We start from the raw sequence: 16,190 nt of genomic DNA, 5'->3' as shown, positions 1-16,190 counted from the left end.
AAGCGTGGGGGGCAGTATACGGCGGCTAGCATTAATTGCTTGCCAGTATTTAGGTGTATATTTATGGATGTGGCCTGTAGGTAGTTTTTAGCAAATTTCGTATGATAATGGTGCCGTGTGCTTTACCATATGGATGGTTTGTTCCATAGAATGAATATCCTCGTAGTTGAAAATTGTATCTGTTTGTAAGATGTGTTTCTGAAAGCAGCATAACGTCGATTTGATTGTCTAGTAGGAATTGCGCTAACTCGAGCTTATGCTGCGAAACGCCGTTAGCGTTTCACGTAGATATTCGTAGGGAAGTCATTATTTGGATTGTTGCGAAACCAGCATTTGTATTAATAGATTTTGGTTTCGCATCAGATCTTGCATTGTTGTACGCATAAACGACATAAACTCCGTAAGGCTTTGTTGTAGACTGCATATCATAGCTTCAAAGTTACGTTTTGGCTGCTCTGTCGGTTGATGCTGCTGAGCCGTGTTCGGTTCTTGGTATGCTGATTGCGGCAATGAGCTTTTTGAGGCTGGGGTAGACAGTCCTAATTTTAAAGCACTTGCGCATGTAACATTTTTGGCTGAGTTTATGGGTCCTAGTGAGGATCTGGCTCTGTCGAGAAGAAGACTTCAGGGTTTGACCTGGAGGCTAGCAACTGTTTATTTTGGGTGCGGGCAGTAATTCCCCTCTGGTGGATTCGACTTTTCAGCTCCTTATAAACTGGGCAACCTCAATAGTTAGCAGTGTGATTTCCACCGCAGTTGCCGCACTTTTTTGAGTTGTGGTCATCTTTTCTCGCTGGGCAGTGTGCGGAGTCATGAAGCTCACCAAAAACTACACACACTGGGCGCAGTTTACAGTAAGACCTTGTATGGCCAAATTCTTGGCAGTTCGCACATTGTACCGGGCCATTGCGTTTGTGCGGCTCTTCAACCGTAATTCTGCGGTGCAGCAGGAACTGAAGATTGTATATAGGCTGCACTTCGTAATTCTTTAGGGGCTTAATTTCTGGTTCGAGCTCAACCTTAAAGAGTGGCTGCGGCTTTCTATCCCTGTTAAGGATATTGAAGACTGTCTTAGCGCTAAATCCCTTCTCTTGTAGCGCCCTTGTTATCTCTGCAGGCGATACTTCGGACTCTATGCCCTTAAGTACGACTTGCAGGCCCTTGCTGCTTTTTAGCTGATAAGTATAAAAGTTCTTTTTTTTGTCGGTGAGATATTTTGATAATACTCTGTAATTATCTTCAGACTTCGTTTGAACTTTTCTTTCCTGGATCTTGCCCTTTACGAGTGGTATTATGTGAAAAGTGTCCATGCCAATAAGCTCTATAATTTTATTGACAAGAACGTTGGAACTTTTTTCTCGTATGTAAATTGGCGGGGGCTTAGTCTACCTTTTTTCGACTTCAGTATATTCGGCATCATCCTCATAGTCTGCCAAGATTTTAAAACGGTTTGAGTTAGAGGGCGTTTCTATTGCAGCTATGTTAGCATTGCCACGGGTTATTTTGCGTTGCGAGTTTAGGGGGCTTAACTTCCTTTTGATTTGGATGTAGCGATCCATACCAGTCTGCACAGCCGGCTTAATATTTTCTTTGTTTTTGTTCTCTTTTTCGGGCAGCGCAGGGGCAGAAATATTAATATCTGCGCTGCTAGCTGATGACGTCGTTAATCGCGCTGTCGTTACAGTTGCGGTTGTTGTTGTTGTTACGGTGGACGTTGTCAAAGAAATTGCGGTGCTAGTTGCTGCGCTCTTTGGCTGCAGAGACATCGATGGTAGCGAGGGGGAGCAAGAACGCGCTCTCTCGCTCTCTACGTTTAGGAATTCGGTCAAGTTTGGGGTAATTGACCGTGTTTGGGAAGAGCTTGCATTACTTTCGGTTGCTTTGAAAGAGAAGTAAGCGTTGTTTCTTTGTACTGAGAGCCGTCTCTCGACTTTCTCACGTTGACGTTGTGTGCGAACGTCGTTTAAACTCATTGCAGTCGAGGTTGAGTTTGTTAGAATTGGTGTTTTGTTTTATATTAATAAAATTAATTAATCAATATAAATATTAGCGAATTTCATCGCTGAAAGCGTCTTTTCGCGTTGTTTTGGTTTACGAAACCAGTCACTGCACTTTTTTGGATATTATTGAATACTTTATTTTTTTTTCCGGGGCACAATAAAAATACACGTCTGCATACGGCGACGGACAATTTCAAGGAATATTTGAATATTTAGTTAAATATTTGTGACCTTTATCATGGCTGCCCAAGATAGACCTGATGTAGTGAAAAACTGAGGAAAAAAAAAACTTATGGAAAAACACTGGTATGAATTTAGATAGTCTATACTGTAAGTTACATATAGAATGAGCTGCACTCCTAAATAAACCCTGTTTAATGACAATGGTCCCTAACTCTACCATTTAATAATATTTTTTTACAAATATAAAAATTTAATGAATTCAGAAATTCAATCTCATTTTCTGGATTCACTATGATGGGATTAATCTTATACATGTACTCATCATTCAGTTTTGATAAATCTTGTACAAGAGAGTCTACAAAATTTGATCCTGTGTTTTTATTACAAATTTATATAGCCTAGAATCAAAGGCACACTTAATATAATAAGCATAAGCTATAACTATATGAGAGTTTAAATTGAATAATTTTGGGCTTACTTCAATATTTCTCGGCTCCAGTACACATTCAAAGTCAGCGTATACGACGAACGGAACCTCAAGCTGCTTGCGGTATTGCGTAAACTCCAGAGTTCGTTTGTGTAATTCCGGTAGCCTGGACACTTTTCCGCAACAAAGAGTCTTATGTCTTAGAGCAGCATCCGCAGATCCAGAGAAATTCAGACAAACATTACAAAACCACTGTGATCTTTTCTTTCTTTTGTCGTTGTGTCGCTTTTGTCTTCTGTGTTTCTTTTGTCGTTGTAGCATAGAAATACATTGCATTTCTCACAAAAGGTGTATGAGCGGAAAGAGCAATTATTTTTGCAGAGTTTCCGTTGCTTTTTCCAGGTGGGAAAATGGCCAATATGGTCCTCCCGAACAGAATTCAATGGAATTTCCTGGTGCTTTCGTCTTTTGTTGATAGTAGGAGTACCTTCCCTACTTGTACACGGGGATGAAGTTGGAGTCATCGCAGGTCGTCCGCGCTTCTTTACTTTTCCTGCCTTGCACAGGTGCTCAGCTATAAAAAGCTTGAAATCGAAGAGTGGCATATATTGATCTGACTTACGACGCCATAGAATCCATGAATTCACTACGCACATATCAATCATGTGAAAAAATATTTTCTTATACCATTTTCTTGAGCGCAATTGAATTCTATAAAGTCCAAGTAAAGAATCCAGTAAGTCAACGCCACCCATACCGCCGCTTACTCCCAAATTAGGCGCTCCCTCCGGATAGGTATCACTTTGGGCTCCCGCAAAAATATCAAAGTCGTAGCTAAAACCTGATACGTTACTGCATATAGAGCCATATATGGCGTCCACAGTTATTTGCATAGAATAGTATATGTGATGCTCACCTATAGTCAAATTCTATTTTTTATGAACGAAAACTTTATATTCTCTTAGAAAAAAATACTTTTCAGTGATAAAACTGATTTTTAGTGTAGTAATTTTTATTTTAATTTCACCGCAATTCACTTTCGTTCGTCTGCTTGAGGCGCGAGCACAAAACTGATTGAAACTTGAGATAAGGCAACACAAAGAAGTTCTGAGTATAGACATCTTACAGAAAATAGTTGAAAGAGAATTAGTGATAACAAACGGTTTAGTATATGTACCGTTTTATTGCAAAAAAAAATTATTGAAAGTGAGAAGCCATATATGGCTTTGTATGCGGTAGAGGGTTAAAAATATTTTCTCACATTTTATTTCCAAAGGGAAATTGAAAGTGGTGAAATTTAATATTAACCCACTATTCAAATAAATTTTTTCAGTAGATATATCAATATTATATGAACTACATCATTGGGGCTTTTTACATTTATTAAAGCCGATATCAAGGCCATTTAAAACAGCATGCATTATTTTTATTATTATTTTTTTTTTGGAAGCGGGTTATATGATGAACCTGATAAAGGTGTATATTGGTTCACATTCATTTCTAGGCTTATTATTTTAATTAATGCCCAACCGTTATCTATTTCTTGGAATTCTTACGTTTTTGTTACTATTTCCATAGTATGCTCAAGAAAAATAGATTCCAAATCCGAGTATTGATTCATAATACTCATTTTACTTTAAAAACTTTTAATCTCAATTCCTTCCGTTTCATTCTTAAAGAGTATATATTCGGCAAATAACTCGAAATTACCGATATATAACTCTCTAATAATGTTTTGAGATATGTGAGCAAAAACAATCCGGCTTAACTCATAAAGTTTTCAGGTAATTGGATTTCCATTCCATTGTTTACATACATGTAATGGAAATTCCTTCCTTGAAATTTTTCCGAAATTTTCTTAATGCGTCCATCGACGGGTTGAATTGCATTCTTCTAATGCATTTCCGTGCGGACATGGTTTGTCCACTTGTTCTTAATAACAAACAATTGACACGAATTACAAAACTCGAATTGGTTATTCATTTTTAATCCTTTTTATTTAATATTTATTTTAAAAATATTTATTTGTGTTTATATATTTAATGCAACTTCAATGATTTGGAAGAATTAACTAAATTCTCCGACTTATATATCAGTTACTCGTTTATACCATCCCTTTGTCTTGAAGAAATCTTTAAAACTTTGAAATTTTAATAAACCACTTGAAACTTTCCTCAAGACGTTCCCAATCCTCCTAAGACATTCCCACAGTCATGCATAAACAAAAAATGTAAATTATGGGTTCATGATTTCAAAACAAAAAGTACTTCAGACTATAATATGAGTCAGGAAAGAAGACCTCAGATAACTGCTTCCAGACAAATAATTAATAATTTCATAAAGAAATAAAGAAACAATAAAATTAACACATTTTTTTTAGTTTAAGTAACGTGCGCAACGGATGCCGTAACATGCGCCTAAAAGATGCTTATATATCTGATGCATGAGTGTGAAGTGACACTTCATTAGGATAAACAACTTCCATCAGAATCCATTCTGATGGAAGAGACCGACAGACAGATAACGAGTTTTGGTAAAAAAACCAATAATGTCACAGTTAATTGATAAAAACCATTAATGTCACATTTATTTGCCTATACATCTGGCCCAGAAGCCGCTTTTTACTACTAATTATTTGAACGATGTACTAATTGCTACCAGTGTTCCCAAAAGAATGTCAGAAACTAAAACTTATCTTTAAAATAAGTTTCAAATGACTGACTTACATGAAATGTTAATATTTCATTGGTATGACATTGATAGAAAAGGTGATGAAACTTTTCTCAGTCAATCTGCACATATTAAACATTTTTAAAGAAAATTCAATATGGAAGATTGTTATTCAGTTAGTACACTACTTCCCAGTAAACTAAATTATGAGGCTTTTTAATCTGAAGATTCATGTGAAGCACTATCTAGAAATTGAATTGGCTCTTAAATGTATATGATAAGTACTATCAAACAAAAATCTGTTGCTGCTTCGTCTCCCGAAGCAGAATATATGGAAGCATTATGGCTAATGTGAAATTAAAATAAAGACTGATAATCCAATTGATATCCAATTGAAATCGAGGACCACCAAGCCAATAATCCTACTTGTCACAAGAGAACTAAGCATATAGATATTAAATATCATTTTACCAGGGAGCGAATTGAAAATAAACTAATTTCTAACAAGTATATTCCCACAGATTTACAATTGGCGGATATGTTAACAAAGCCATTACCAACAGCTATATTCACAGCCCTACAAAATCAACTAAGACTAAAGGAATCTTGAATGACGAAGACTATTTGAGGGAAGCTAAGTATATGGTGAATGTGGCGGAAAACTGAGGCGTCTATAATATTATTATGAATGCCTTCGTTTGACTTGTATAACTTATTTCTGTTAATATCTATCGATTTACTAAAGATTTTTTAAATCGGAACATTATTTTGCTTATTATATAGAAATTTAGGTTATAAGGCCTCACATCAGCAGTGACGTCACTATCAGTTACTCACCATGCTTTCTCTAACAATAGGTGGCTCCTTATGAATTTCCACTAGCAAAATGAATATTTTAAAGTTGTGTTAAACAGTAACGGGTATCTTATATTCGCGGCACTAAACTATAGCGTTTCCTCTTGTTTTTTCTCCTTTCGGGGTCACCCGCTGTATCTTAAATTCTTACGTAAATCGCACAAAAACCCCTTCAAAAAATAAACAAAATTTGAAATTTAACCAATTTAATTTCTAGAGACTAGACTATTATTATTTTTTTTAGCAACTTGACAAAATAATCTATAGAAGCTTGAACTTTCTGAATTTAATGTAAAATGTTATGTCAGGGAAATTGAATGCCGGAGATGTAGAATTAATGAAAAGGTTACATACATAATTTTTAATCAGCTGTTTTAGCGACATTACCCACGGCAATCAGATAGCGGAAATTATCGCTGATTGAAACACTAGCAGTATGATAAATACTGCGAGTTACTCTAAAAACCGCATTTGCCATGCTTCCCTCATTTTTGAATCTTGAAAAATACCGCCTTTCTGTAGACTAGTATTGAGAAGTGCAAGCGCATTATGAGGCTATAAAGTTCAGTTTAATTGTCTTGCACCAAAAAGCACTACTCAGAAAGTTAGTAAAACTTTCATAGCCATCAGAGTCTGGAGAAAGGAAAACTTTAAAGGATAGTTCAAATAATAACGTTTTGCTTTGATTTACAATAGGAAATAAGCGTCGTGCTTTCTTTTACTCGAAGAGTATAGGTTTATAATGTAGGAAACATTTTATAAATTACAGAAAGAAGGCAAGCAATTATAGTATACAATTTGGTAAAACGGATATCTGATAATCGTTGTTTCGACTATGAAGGGAAGTCGTTTCCGAATCTATAAATTTTATATACTCCTGACCAGGCTCAATAGCCGAGTCGATCTTAGAAAATGTAAGAGATATATAAAGTTATAAGTAATCATACATATTTTTGAATGTTTTTTCTTTAAGCGTGAAAAGCGTGGCTTAAAACATCTATTACTTACCGAATCTTCATTTGAAACAGAAGGATTAGCGAAAGTGGATCTGAATTTCGTCGTGCTTGATCCAATTCTTGTTTTAGAAATGATTTTAACTATATTTTTTGACACAGATGCTAGAACTGCAGTCTGAATAATTATTACACAGAAATACATAAGTTGTTTTTAAGCTAAGGGATTATAATAATTTAACTTACTGAATAAAATGGCTTTGAAAAACTGGTCCAGATCCTTGATTTGCTTAATTTTGATAAGTCCGAGTTTTTCATATTTTTAAAAAATATTATTGTACATTTAAGCTTCGTGTTATTTCACTTTTAAGAATGTATAAAGTGCGTGTCGAGGTGGGAAAGGTGGGCATTTTCATGCTGCTTCCAAATAAAGTGGCGTCCTCTTGGCAAGTTCTGAAAATGTTTTACAAAGCAAGGAATAATATTGTTTTAATAAAATTAAGTTGTCCACAGACGTAAACATTGAAAGTACTTTAGAAGAACCAATATGAGTATTTGTTAATAATTTAGATTTGTATTCTTTGAATAGTGTCGAAGACTTCCCTCAAAAATAGAGTCTATACATCTCCGTTCGATTTATCTTTAAAAATCTGTTTATCTGTCTAAACAAATGCTAAGATACAGGAAGGGATAATAGTTTCAGATTCCAACACTTAGCCCGTCCGCAAAGAAAAAGGCTGAAACCATGGAAAATGTATTAAATAATGTCTGCGCAGTAAAACCAATTTAGCCGCCGCCCGCGACCAATCCACCGTTCACAAGCCGCGAAGTGCCCATCATATTGCTGTTAACATTTTATATTTATTATCTTCTTTTGTTAATTCCTTAAACCTTTTCAAATTAAAGCATTAGTTTATAACTTAAATCGAAGTTAAGATTATGATGCCCCACATGAGCAGTGACATAACCGTGAGATAATTCCTTACGCAACCATGGACGACCTGTCCCATCTTTCGATTAAGACATTGCACTGCAAAACTTTGTGTCGAAGTGCAGTGGCTACGTAATGACGAACTGTGTAAGTTTGTCAGCTGTCTAGACTTAAATATGATGTATCTAAGCCCATGAGTTCCGGATTCTAAACTAGGTTGCCAGTCTCCATACAGTAGTCCTGTCTGCGCTAAAAATTATTGCTTTTATTCTAAGGAAAATAGGTATCTGATTCCTCCGTTTTATGGACGTGGAATTGGTTGCAGCAAAAACGCTTCGTTCGATGCCGACTTCTGCCTTCCTAGCTAGTGCTAACGAGATTGACAGATCTTACGGATGTGCCGGGAACACAACTGCCCTTAACTACTATTTTGAGATATGCCAATTTTATTTGCAACGAGCGTAAACTTTCGTTAGTTCTGATCGTAAAAAGGCGACGGCATTTCGACCGCTCTGCATACAAAAATAAGAGAATATAAAAGATAAGTAAAGTGATAGATAAGTGCGAAAGCGAATCGAAAGATCGGGCAGACAAAGCTATAAACTCTGTGGTAATCTTTTTCGTTATCATTTGTTTATAAAACTCCATCACAATAAACATTAGCCAGTGGCATTTAAACTTTACGAAGTTATGGTTACTTCTGCTCCGAACATCTTCCTCCTGTTGGGGCTGTAAACTCTGTGGTCATCTTTTTCGTTGTTTCAAGGGACAGAGTTAAAGTCAGTGACAACAGACGTTTTTTTATATTGCTCCGCCGTGTAATTAAGACACTCCACAAAAGCCGAATTCTGTTTCGAGAAAAGACGCTCACAGTGTACGCATGTGTACTTGTGCCCAAGTGCATTGGAAATGTTCAATATAAAGTGTTATAATTACTAATATCAGCGATAATACATTTTTTTCCAAATATCTCTCTCGAAAAACCATATAGAGCAAGTTTCGACAGCAAAAATAAGTCGATCGTCGGCACGTAAATCAGAAATAACGCTTATTACAACAACGACCAGCACAATGCCCTCGTTTAAAACGGTGACTTCGACCAGGAAACAGGCTCACAAGCTCACAATCAGCTAAAAAAAAAAAAAGCATCAAAATGTAACAAGAAAACTGTAGCCACTGTGCCAAACAATGCGTTAACAGGAAACCGATTTTCTATTCTTAGTGACCCTAAAGATGATGATAATAACGCTCAAACACCTAAAGCCAAGCAACTAAGGCCACCAACAATTTGAAGAAGAAGTGAAGAATTGGTTAAAAAAATAACTGATCAAATTGGAGCAAACAAATTCTATGAAAAGTCCATCAAAAGAAGTAATATTAATGAAACAAAAATACAACTGGACGACGAGAAAGATTACCGATCAGTGGGCAAACACCTTGACAACGGAAAAATTAACTTCTATACCTACCAACTTAAAAGTTGCAAGGGCAAATGTAGTTATTTAAGGTATCGAAGCAACAGTCCCTTTCTTTTAGATTATAGCTGGACTTAAAGAAAATAGTTTTAAAGTCGAATAGGCAAGTAATATATTAAATAAGAACAGAGTTCCACAGCCAATGTTCAAGGTTGAGTTCGAGCCTGAAAGTATGCATTTGAAAAACAATGAAGTTCACCCTATATATAACCTTCATTACCTATTGCACCGTAGGATCACCGTTGAGGCACCCCATAAGCGGAATAGGCCTGTGCGATGAATTGACAGGAACACGCCCACACGAAAACTTACTGCACACTACGCGCAGTCAGCGTTGCCTGCGGGGATCCACATTCAACTGAGGCCTGCCATGTAAACAAGGAAAACCACTCTGCAAAAAAGGGGGAATTGTGGTGGAAACCACATTGCAATTTACAGATGTTGTCTTACCTATAAAGAGTTGAAAGGTTGACTAGGCCAACGTATAATTGCAGCTCGAAATCTTGTAACACGAAACAATTATCCATATATACCATCGACCACGACCCCAGGAGTTTCTTTTGCACAGGCGCTAAGTTATAGCAACGTGACTTACGCCTCAGCAGCTAAACTGACAGGTCAGCAAACCACTGCTGATACAGTGCGGCAACCAATATTGAACCAGAATCCAGAAAATACTGGCCACCATACAAATGCAAACTCGCAATTGCCTAACGGCGTTGAAGCAATACTGTTAAGTATAACCAACGTAATGCAATACAGCAATACAGCAAACGCTGCAGGAACTTTTGCGCTCTCAAAATCTCCTTTTGGAGCTATTAATTAAACAGAAATCTTCTTAGATGGTTTCCTTAAAAATATGTTTCTAGAATGCGAACTGCATTTGACAGCACAAAAACAAGCTTTCGCAGTTCCTAGATCAGTATGACATTGACGCCATGCTTATATCAGAGACTCACCTAACAAACAAAAACTATTTTCACCTTAATAACTACATATTTGATGAAACAAACCATCCTGATGGCAAGGCTCATGGCGGTACTGGCATACCGATCATGATATGCAACGATACCACAAGCGATTCCATACCATATAGGATACCCTGCCTATCATATTCCAATCAAGAGAATTGATAAAAATTATAAGGGCTCAAGAAAAAAATAAAGCGCCATGACACGATTTAATCTTCCATAAAATTATTATAGAATTGCCGATCTGTACAGTACATGCACGTATCAGCATGTCAGTCATCAATATGACTCCAAGAAACGAAATACATTTGAAAGTCGAGAGTATTGTTCCGCAGTATTTCTGGACCTCCGACCGCGTTTGGCTGGGCGGCTTAATTTATAAAATTAAAATCTTGCTTCCACTGAACACCCATTAAATACTGGAGTCATGTATTGTGCATAGAAGTTTCGCAGTGCGAGGTAAAGATTCCCTCTCCGAATAATATCTAATTGAAGCAGGAGTACCTCAAGGTAGCGTGCTTGGACCAACACTATATATAATTAACACAGCAGACCTTCCGATAACCAGTCTCACAACAACGGCATCAATTGCTGATGATACTGCCATTCTAAGGCGATCAAAGTGCCCCATAAGAGCAACGCAACAGTTATCTGCTCATATGGGGCTTCTAGAGAAATGGATAGGTTGACGCTAAAGGTTAACGAGCAAAAGAGTAAATAAGTAACCTTTAACCTAAACAGACAAACTTGCGTCCCACTATCTCTGAACAACATACATATTCCACAAACAACTGAAGTAACATATCTTGGAGTCCACCTTGATAGACGACATACTTGGCGAAAGCACATTGAAGCTAAGAGAACACAACTTAAATTAAAAGGAAGCACGGTTCTCCGTTAAAATTGGAGTACAAGGTACTGTACGACGCAGTTCTAAAGCCAATTTGGAAATATGACTCCGACCTATGGGGAATCGTATGTGTTAGCAACCTAAAAGTAATACAGTGAGCTTAATCAAAGAGACTATGAAATATAACAGGCGCACAAGGGAACATTCAGAATGAAAACATTCACAGAGGTTTAAATGTTGGATCTGTTAAGGACGAAATCGAAAATGTAAAAGCGAAATATACGATCAAGCTACAGGCTCATCCAAATAGGCTTGCGCGGTCTCTAACATGGAGTATGCAAGTCTGCTCTGCATACCGCGAAAAGTGAAAAAGAAAGAAAACGGTGATAAATAGACGCAGCTACAGAAGTTTCTGGACCTTTTTGAACGTTTTCTTCGCTTCTTTTGGGCTGGATTCTTGTGCATAACGGATTCGTAGCTGCAACAAGACTACAAGCCGGCGGCTCTGCGAATCACGGAAGAGGAGAACTGCGATACATAGGCGCAAGATGACAGTTTTTCGAACCTTGGAGACGGTCGATGATCTTCGCTTCGTCTTGGGGTGGATTCTTTTATACATAACTGAGTTAGTAGACAAGTTCGGTTTTACATGCTCCAGTTCGGAACATGCTCCAGATGTCGGTTCCAAAGTTCTCCGGCGCGTGTGTCGATTGGCCAGGCTATTATGATTCCTTCACGGGCCTAATCCATAACAACGCCAATCTAAGTAGTGTGCAGAAGTTGCACTTTCTCAAGGAGCCGCTGCCGAGGGACCACGATAATGACTTCCGTCAAATGCAGCTCCCGGAAGGGAACTATTCGGTGGCTTGGGGATTGATGATCAAGAAGTTCAAAAATCCTCGCCTCGTTTCGGCACACCACATGAATGCCATTTACGCGTTGCCTAGGCTACAGAAGGACAACACAGAGTTAATACGGTCGATGCTAAGCATGGTCAATGCTTGTCTGGCTGCATTCCGCTGCGTTCAAGCTTTGGACGGGGAATCGCAGCACTGGCTGGCAATGAGCGGTGTGCAGCCGCATCCTGTCCGGCCTGTGGACCCGACTCCTAGTGCACCTGCACACAGGGAGATCCGACAATGGTTCTAGGAAGATCTCATCAGATGGCGCTGAATAGGTTCTTGCAGTTGGAACGGCGTCTGTCGAGCAGTCCGGAGCGGTAGAACAAAAATGTCGAGGAGATCGAGGGGTAATTTGCCCTCAAGCAAATAGCGCCGGCGGTGGGCAGTGACAGCAGTTCGCTGAAGCGTACTTCTACGGATAGGCATGTGGCTTCCTGCGTGCCTCCTCATCATGCGGTCTTTAAGAATGAGCTGCAGTCGCTTAAACACAGAAGCTTTTTCCGCAAAGACTAGCAACGGAAGATCTTTAAACGCCGTGTTGTGCACTGGGCCTGCCCTTCAGAACGACATGTCGCACGTCATACTGAATTGGCGGAAATTTCGTTTCGTTTTTGCAGCGGATAACTAGAAGATGTATCGTTGTATAGATGTTCATCCGGAAGACTCCCAATACCAGCGGATTTTATGGCTGGCGGCGGATGTGTCCATCAGCGTTTTCGCCTTGTCAACGTTAACCTTTGGGACGGCGTCTGCACCATTCACGGCCATCAGGGTCATCCAGCAGTTGGCGAAGGACGAGGCATTTGTGGATGACATTGTTTCCAGAGGTCACACGAATCTTTCTACTGGACGGATGGCATAATCCTTTTACACTGGCTGTACGGAGACATCACTAGGTGGAAGACGTTCGTGACCAACAAGGTCGCGTTCATTCTGGATCATTCTTCGCCCTCGAAATGGAGGTATGTGGGCACGGCTGAGAATCCAGCGGACTGTGCGACAAGGGGACTGTCTCCGGGTGAATTGAAAGGCTTTAGCTTGTAGTGGCGAGGCCCTGAGTGGCTTACACGCAGTCCGAGTGACTGGCCTTCTATGGAGTTCGACCAGGTCGACACCAACGATGCCGCACTAGAGGCAAAGGCGGCCAAAGTACGAGTTCACAACACAGTCCCGCTTCCGTCGTTCGTTGGAAGATTTTCTACATTCAGTCGGGCTGTACGAGTCACGGTCTATGCGTTGCGGTTCAGGCACAATGCTGTCGGCAAGGGGAGAGGCGCATCGGGCCTCTAACCATTAAAGAGCTCGACTTTGCTTAAGGGGCTATAGTGCGCATAGTGCAACCGGAATCGTTTTCAATGAAACAGGCAGTTCGAAGAGTTGTGCGGAAATGGCTTCGGCTCATGGGAGACTTGCCGCTTCATCGAGTCAACCCCCCTAGTCGACGATTCGTTGCAACGGGAGTTGACTACACAGGCACTATAGAGCTCAAGGCAGCACGGTTGCGAGGCACCAGCTTCTACAAGGGGTACATCGCCGTTTTCATTTGCCTTGCAACAAAGGGAGTGCATTTGGAAGCGGTGACAGGCCTCACCACGGAATTTTTTTGCTCGCGCTTGACAGATTCACCGGGAGGAGAGGATTGGTTCAGCACCTCTATAGTGACAACGGGACCAACTTTGTGGGGGCGGTCAATCTAATAAAAAAGTTCTACGGTAAGCTCCAAGAAGATTACGATCAGCTTATGGCACTTCAATCCTCCTCAGTAGCCCAATTTCGGCGGGCCGTGGGAGGCTAACGTGAAGTCGGTGAAGCATCACCTGAAGAGGGTCTTTGCGGATCGAAGGCTCACCTATGAGGAGTTGGCTACGGTGCTTATAAGCATAGAAGCATGCCTCAACTCACGACCGCTTTGCCCTCTTACAGCGGACGCAGACGGCCAAGATTTGCTCACGCCGGCTCATTTCTTGATTGGTGACTCGCTGCATGCGCCTCCTGAGTTTCACCCACAATCTAAGTCCTTCGCGGAGCAGTTCCTGATCCAGCAGGCAATGTTACGTCATTTCTGGAAGGCTTGGAGTCGGGACTGGCTAGCACATCGATAGCAGAGACTCAAATGGTACCGCGAGGCTGAAGGGCTCCAGCTTGACGACCTCGTCATCATCAAGGACGATCGTTTTCCGCCGTCGCAAAAGCTACTGGGGCGCGTCGTCGAGCTAGACCCGGGGACGGATACGTTGGTTCTGGTTGTTACGTTTAAAACCAAGCACGGCCGGTTGAAGCGTTCGGTGTCCAAACTTTGTCCACAACCGATCCGATCATAAGCGCCCTCACATACACACCTCAATTATAATTAACTTGTTTCTTGCGCACACTTCTTGTTTACTTTCCCATACTAAACTTTACCCCACAACCAGGATGAACCGGGCAAGCGAATGTTTCTCATGCTAGGTCTAGCATTGGCAGGCGGCATGTTAAGTTTACTGCTTGTCCCAGTGTACTGGAAGCGGGGAGCGATAGCTGATCGCTCTCGCACTTCGGGACGATGCGTGGGAGCGAGAACAAAAGCGGGAAGTGGGCAAAGACAGTCATCTAACGCGGGACGCCATTTACATATGTAAATATATTAATAAACGTGAATTTTGTGAATTTATCTGTTAGTGTTTTGCATTGCCTGGGAACCCCTCTTACAATGACCCTTTGTTAGTCAAATACAAGGGTACAAAACTGTACACACTCTGTGCTCAACTTTTTCCACAAGATCTCTTGCGCCTTGACCATTTGCTGCCATCGCCTGAGTCGTGGAGCCTTTACACAGTGCGGTGGTGTCAGCACTTGCAAGATGTCTCCTTTCGTGGCTCCCTAGTCTAAATCTGAAGGGGGAAATTAAGCGATGTATATCAGGAAATACACGTTAAAGCTTTTCATAAAAATTTTAATACTTGCTATTGCCGGAGAGATCCACCGCAGCCAATGTGATGCAACAATGTAACGTTTTTGCGTTCCGGAAGATCATGGAAATGGTTCTCCATTTTTCCAGAGGCTTGAGCCAGTAGCGTACTGGAAGAACATCCTCTAGAACAAGATCCGTAGAGCTTAAGCATATTCGAACGTGGTGCCATTCCTTTCATCAATTCTTGAATTTGCTGTGTTCTGTTGGACACTAATATTTTAAAACTTAATGGGGCTTCTTTATTGAAGACGACATGGTTGATGAATCAGACCACCAGTGTGAATCACAGGGTATGTCGGATATGTGCTTTACACTGGAGACGAGCTCTGCCAGCAATATCGTAGTTGATAACTCCAACCTAGGTATAGTTAGGGTTTTAAACGTGCTACCTTGGCTTTGAACAATGCATGTCAAATGTTACCAATCCAATCGCTTGTGCTTTCAAATAAATACACGTTCCGTCAGCAGCCATGCTTATATCACAGAAAGCGTAAAGTTGCACGGAAGCATTTGGCAACACGGCTATCTCCGGAACTTGATGTTTTCAACCATGCTTAGCTAAACGGCCAGTCCTAGCCAAAGTGAATACAGCTCCTCGGGTAATGGCCTATCCTACCTTAAAACTTTTTCCCAAAACGACTGAATGAATATTTTGCCGTTGACTAAAAGACTATTAAAGACTAAATGACAACAACTCTATTGTTGTGGCTAGGGCACTGTTGGGCAACTAAGAGTTTTAATTGCTTCAGAATAAATACATTGGGGCCGTTCAATTTCCAAATTTGTATTACGAGTTAAAATCAAACCAAATGAACTCCGCAACTAAACCACGCCGAATGCAAGAAGCACAGCTTAACTACAAAAGCTTTGAGCTACAGCAGTTCTACAAAGCTTCCAAAAGCGCATGCGCTACAAAGTAACAGTTAAGTGCATGCGAGATTGGAAGAACCAAAGCAAACTAGAATCTGCTGATAAACCCACCGCTGCTTATCCATCTTTGCTTTGGCTGCTTGGTCCAACATC

General features: G+C 40.1%; 1 protein-coding gene across 1 annotated transcript; it reads left to right on the top strand.

Moving 5' to 3' along the window:
- Window positions 1–11,981: 11,981 nt before the first annotated feature.
- LOC121529710 lies at window positions 11,982–12,464 on the top strand. The gene is made up of 2 exons (XM_041817629.1): window positions 11,982–12,202; window positions 12,263–12,464. Exons 1-2 carry the CDS (start codon window positions 11,982–11,984, stop codon window positions 12,462–12,464), a joined length of 423 nt encoding a protein of 140 aa, XP_041673563.1.
- The last annotated feature ends 3,726 nt before the right edge of the window (window positions 12,465–16,190 follow it).

The sequence above is a fragment of the Drosophila eugracilis genome, unplaced genomic scaffold, assembly GCF_018153835.1.
Source record: "Drosophila eugracilis isolate 14026-0451.02 unplaced genomic scaffold, ASM1815383v1 contig_1777, whole genome shotgun sequence".
NCBI classification, from domain to species: Eukaryota; Metazoa; Arthropoda; class Insecta; order Diptera; family Drosophilidae; genus Drosophila; species Drosophila eugracilis.
The sequence above is the reverse complement of the archived record's forward strand: the minus strand, read 5'-3'. Positions and strand labels throughout refer to the sequence as shown.

Bases quoted from the DNA above. Each gene is read 5' to 3' on its own strand.
- LOC121529710 (XM_041817629.1), top strand. From the start codon at position 11,982: ATGCTCCAGATGTCGGTTCCAAAGTTCTCCGGCGCGTGTGTCGATTGG. The intron at 12,203-12,262 runs GTTCAAAAATCC...CGCGTTGCCTAG, and splicing joins TGGGGATTGATGATCAAGAA to GCTACAGAAGGACAACACAG.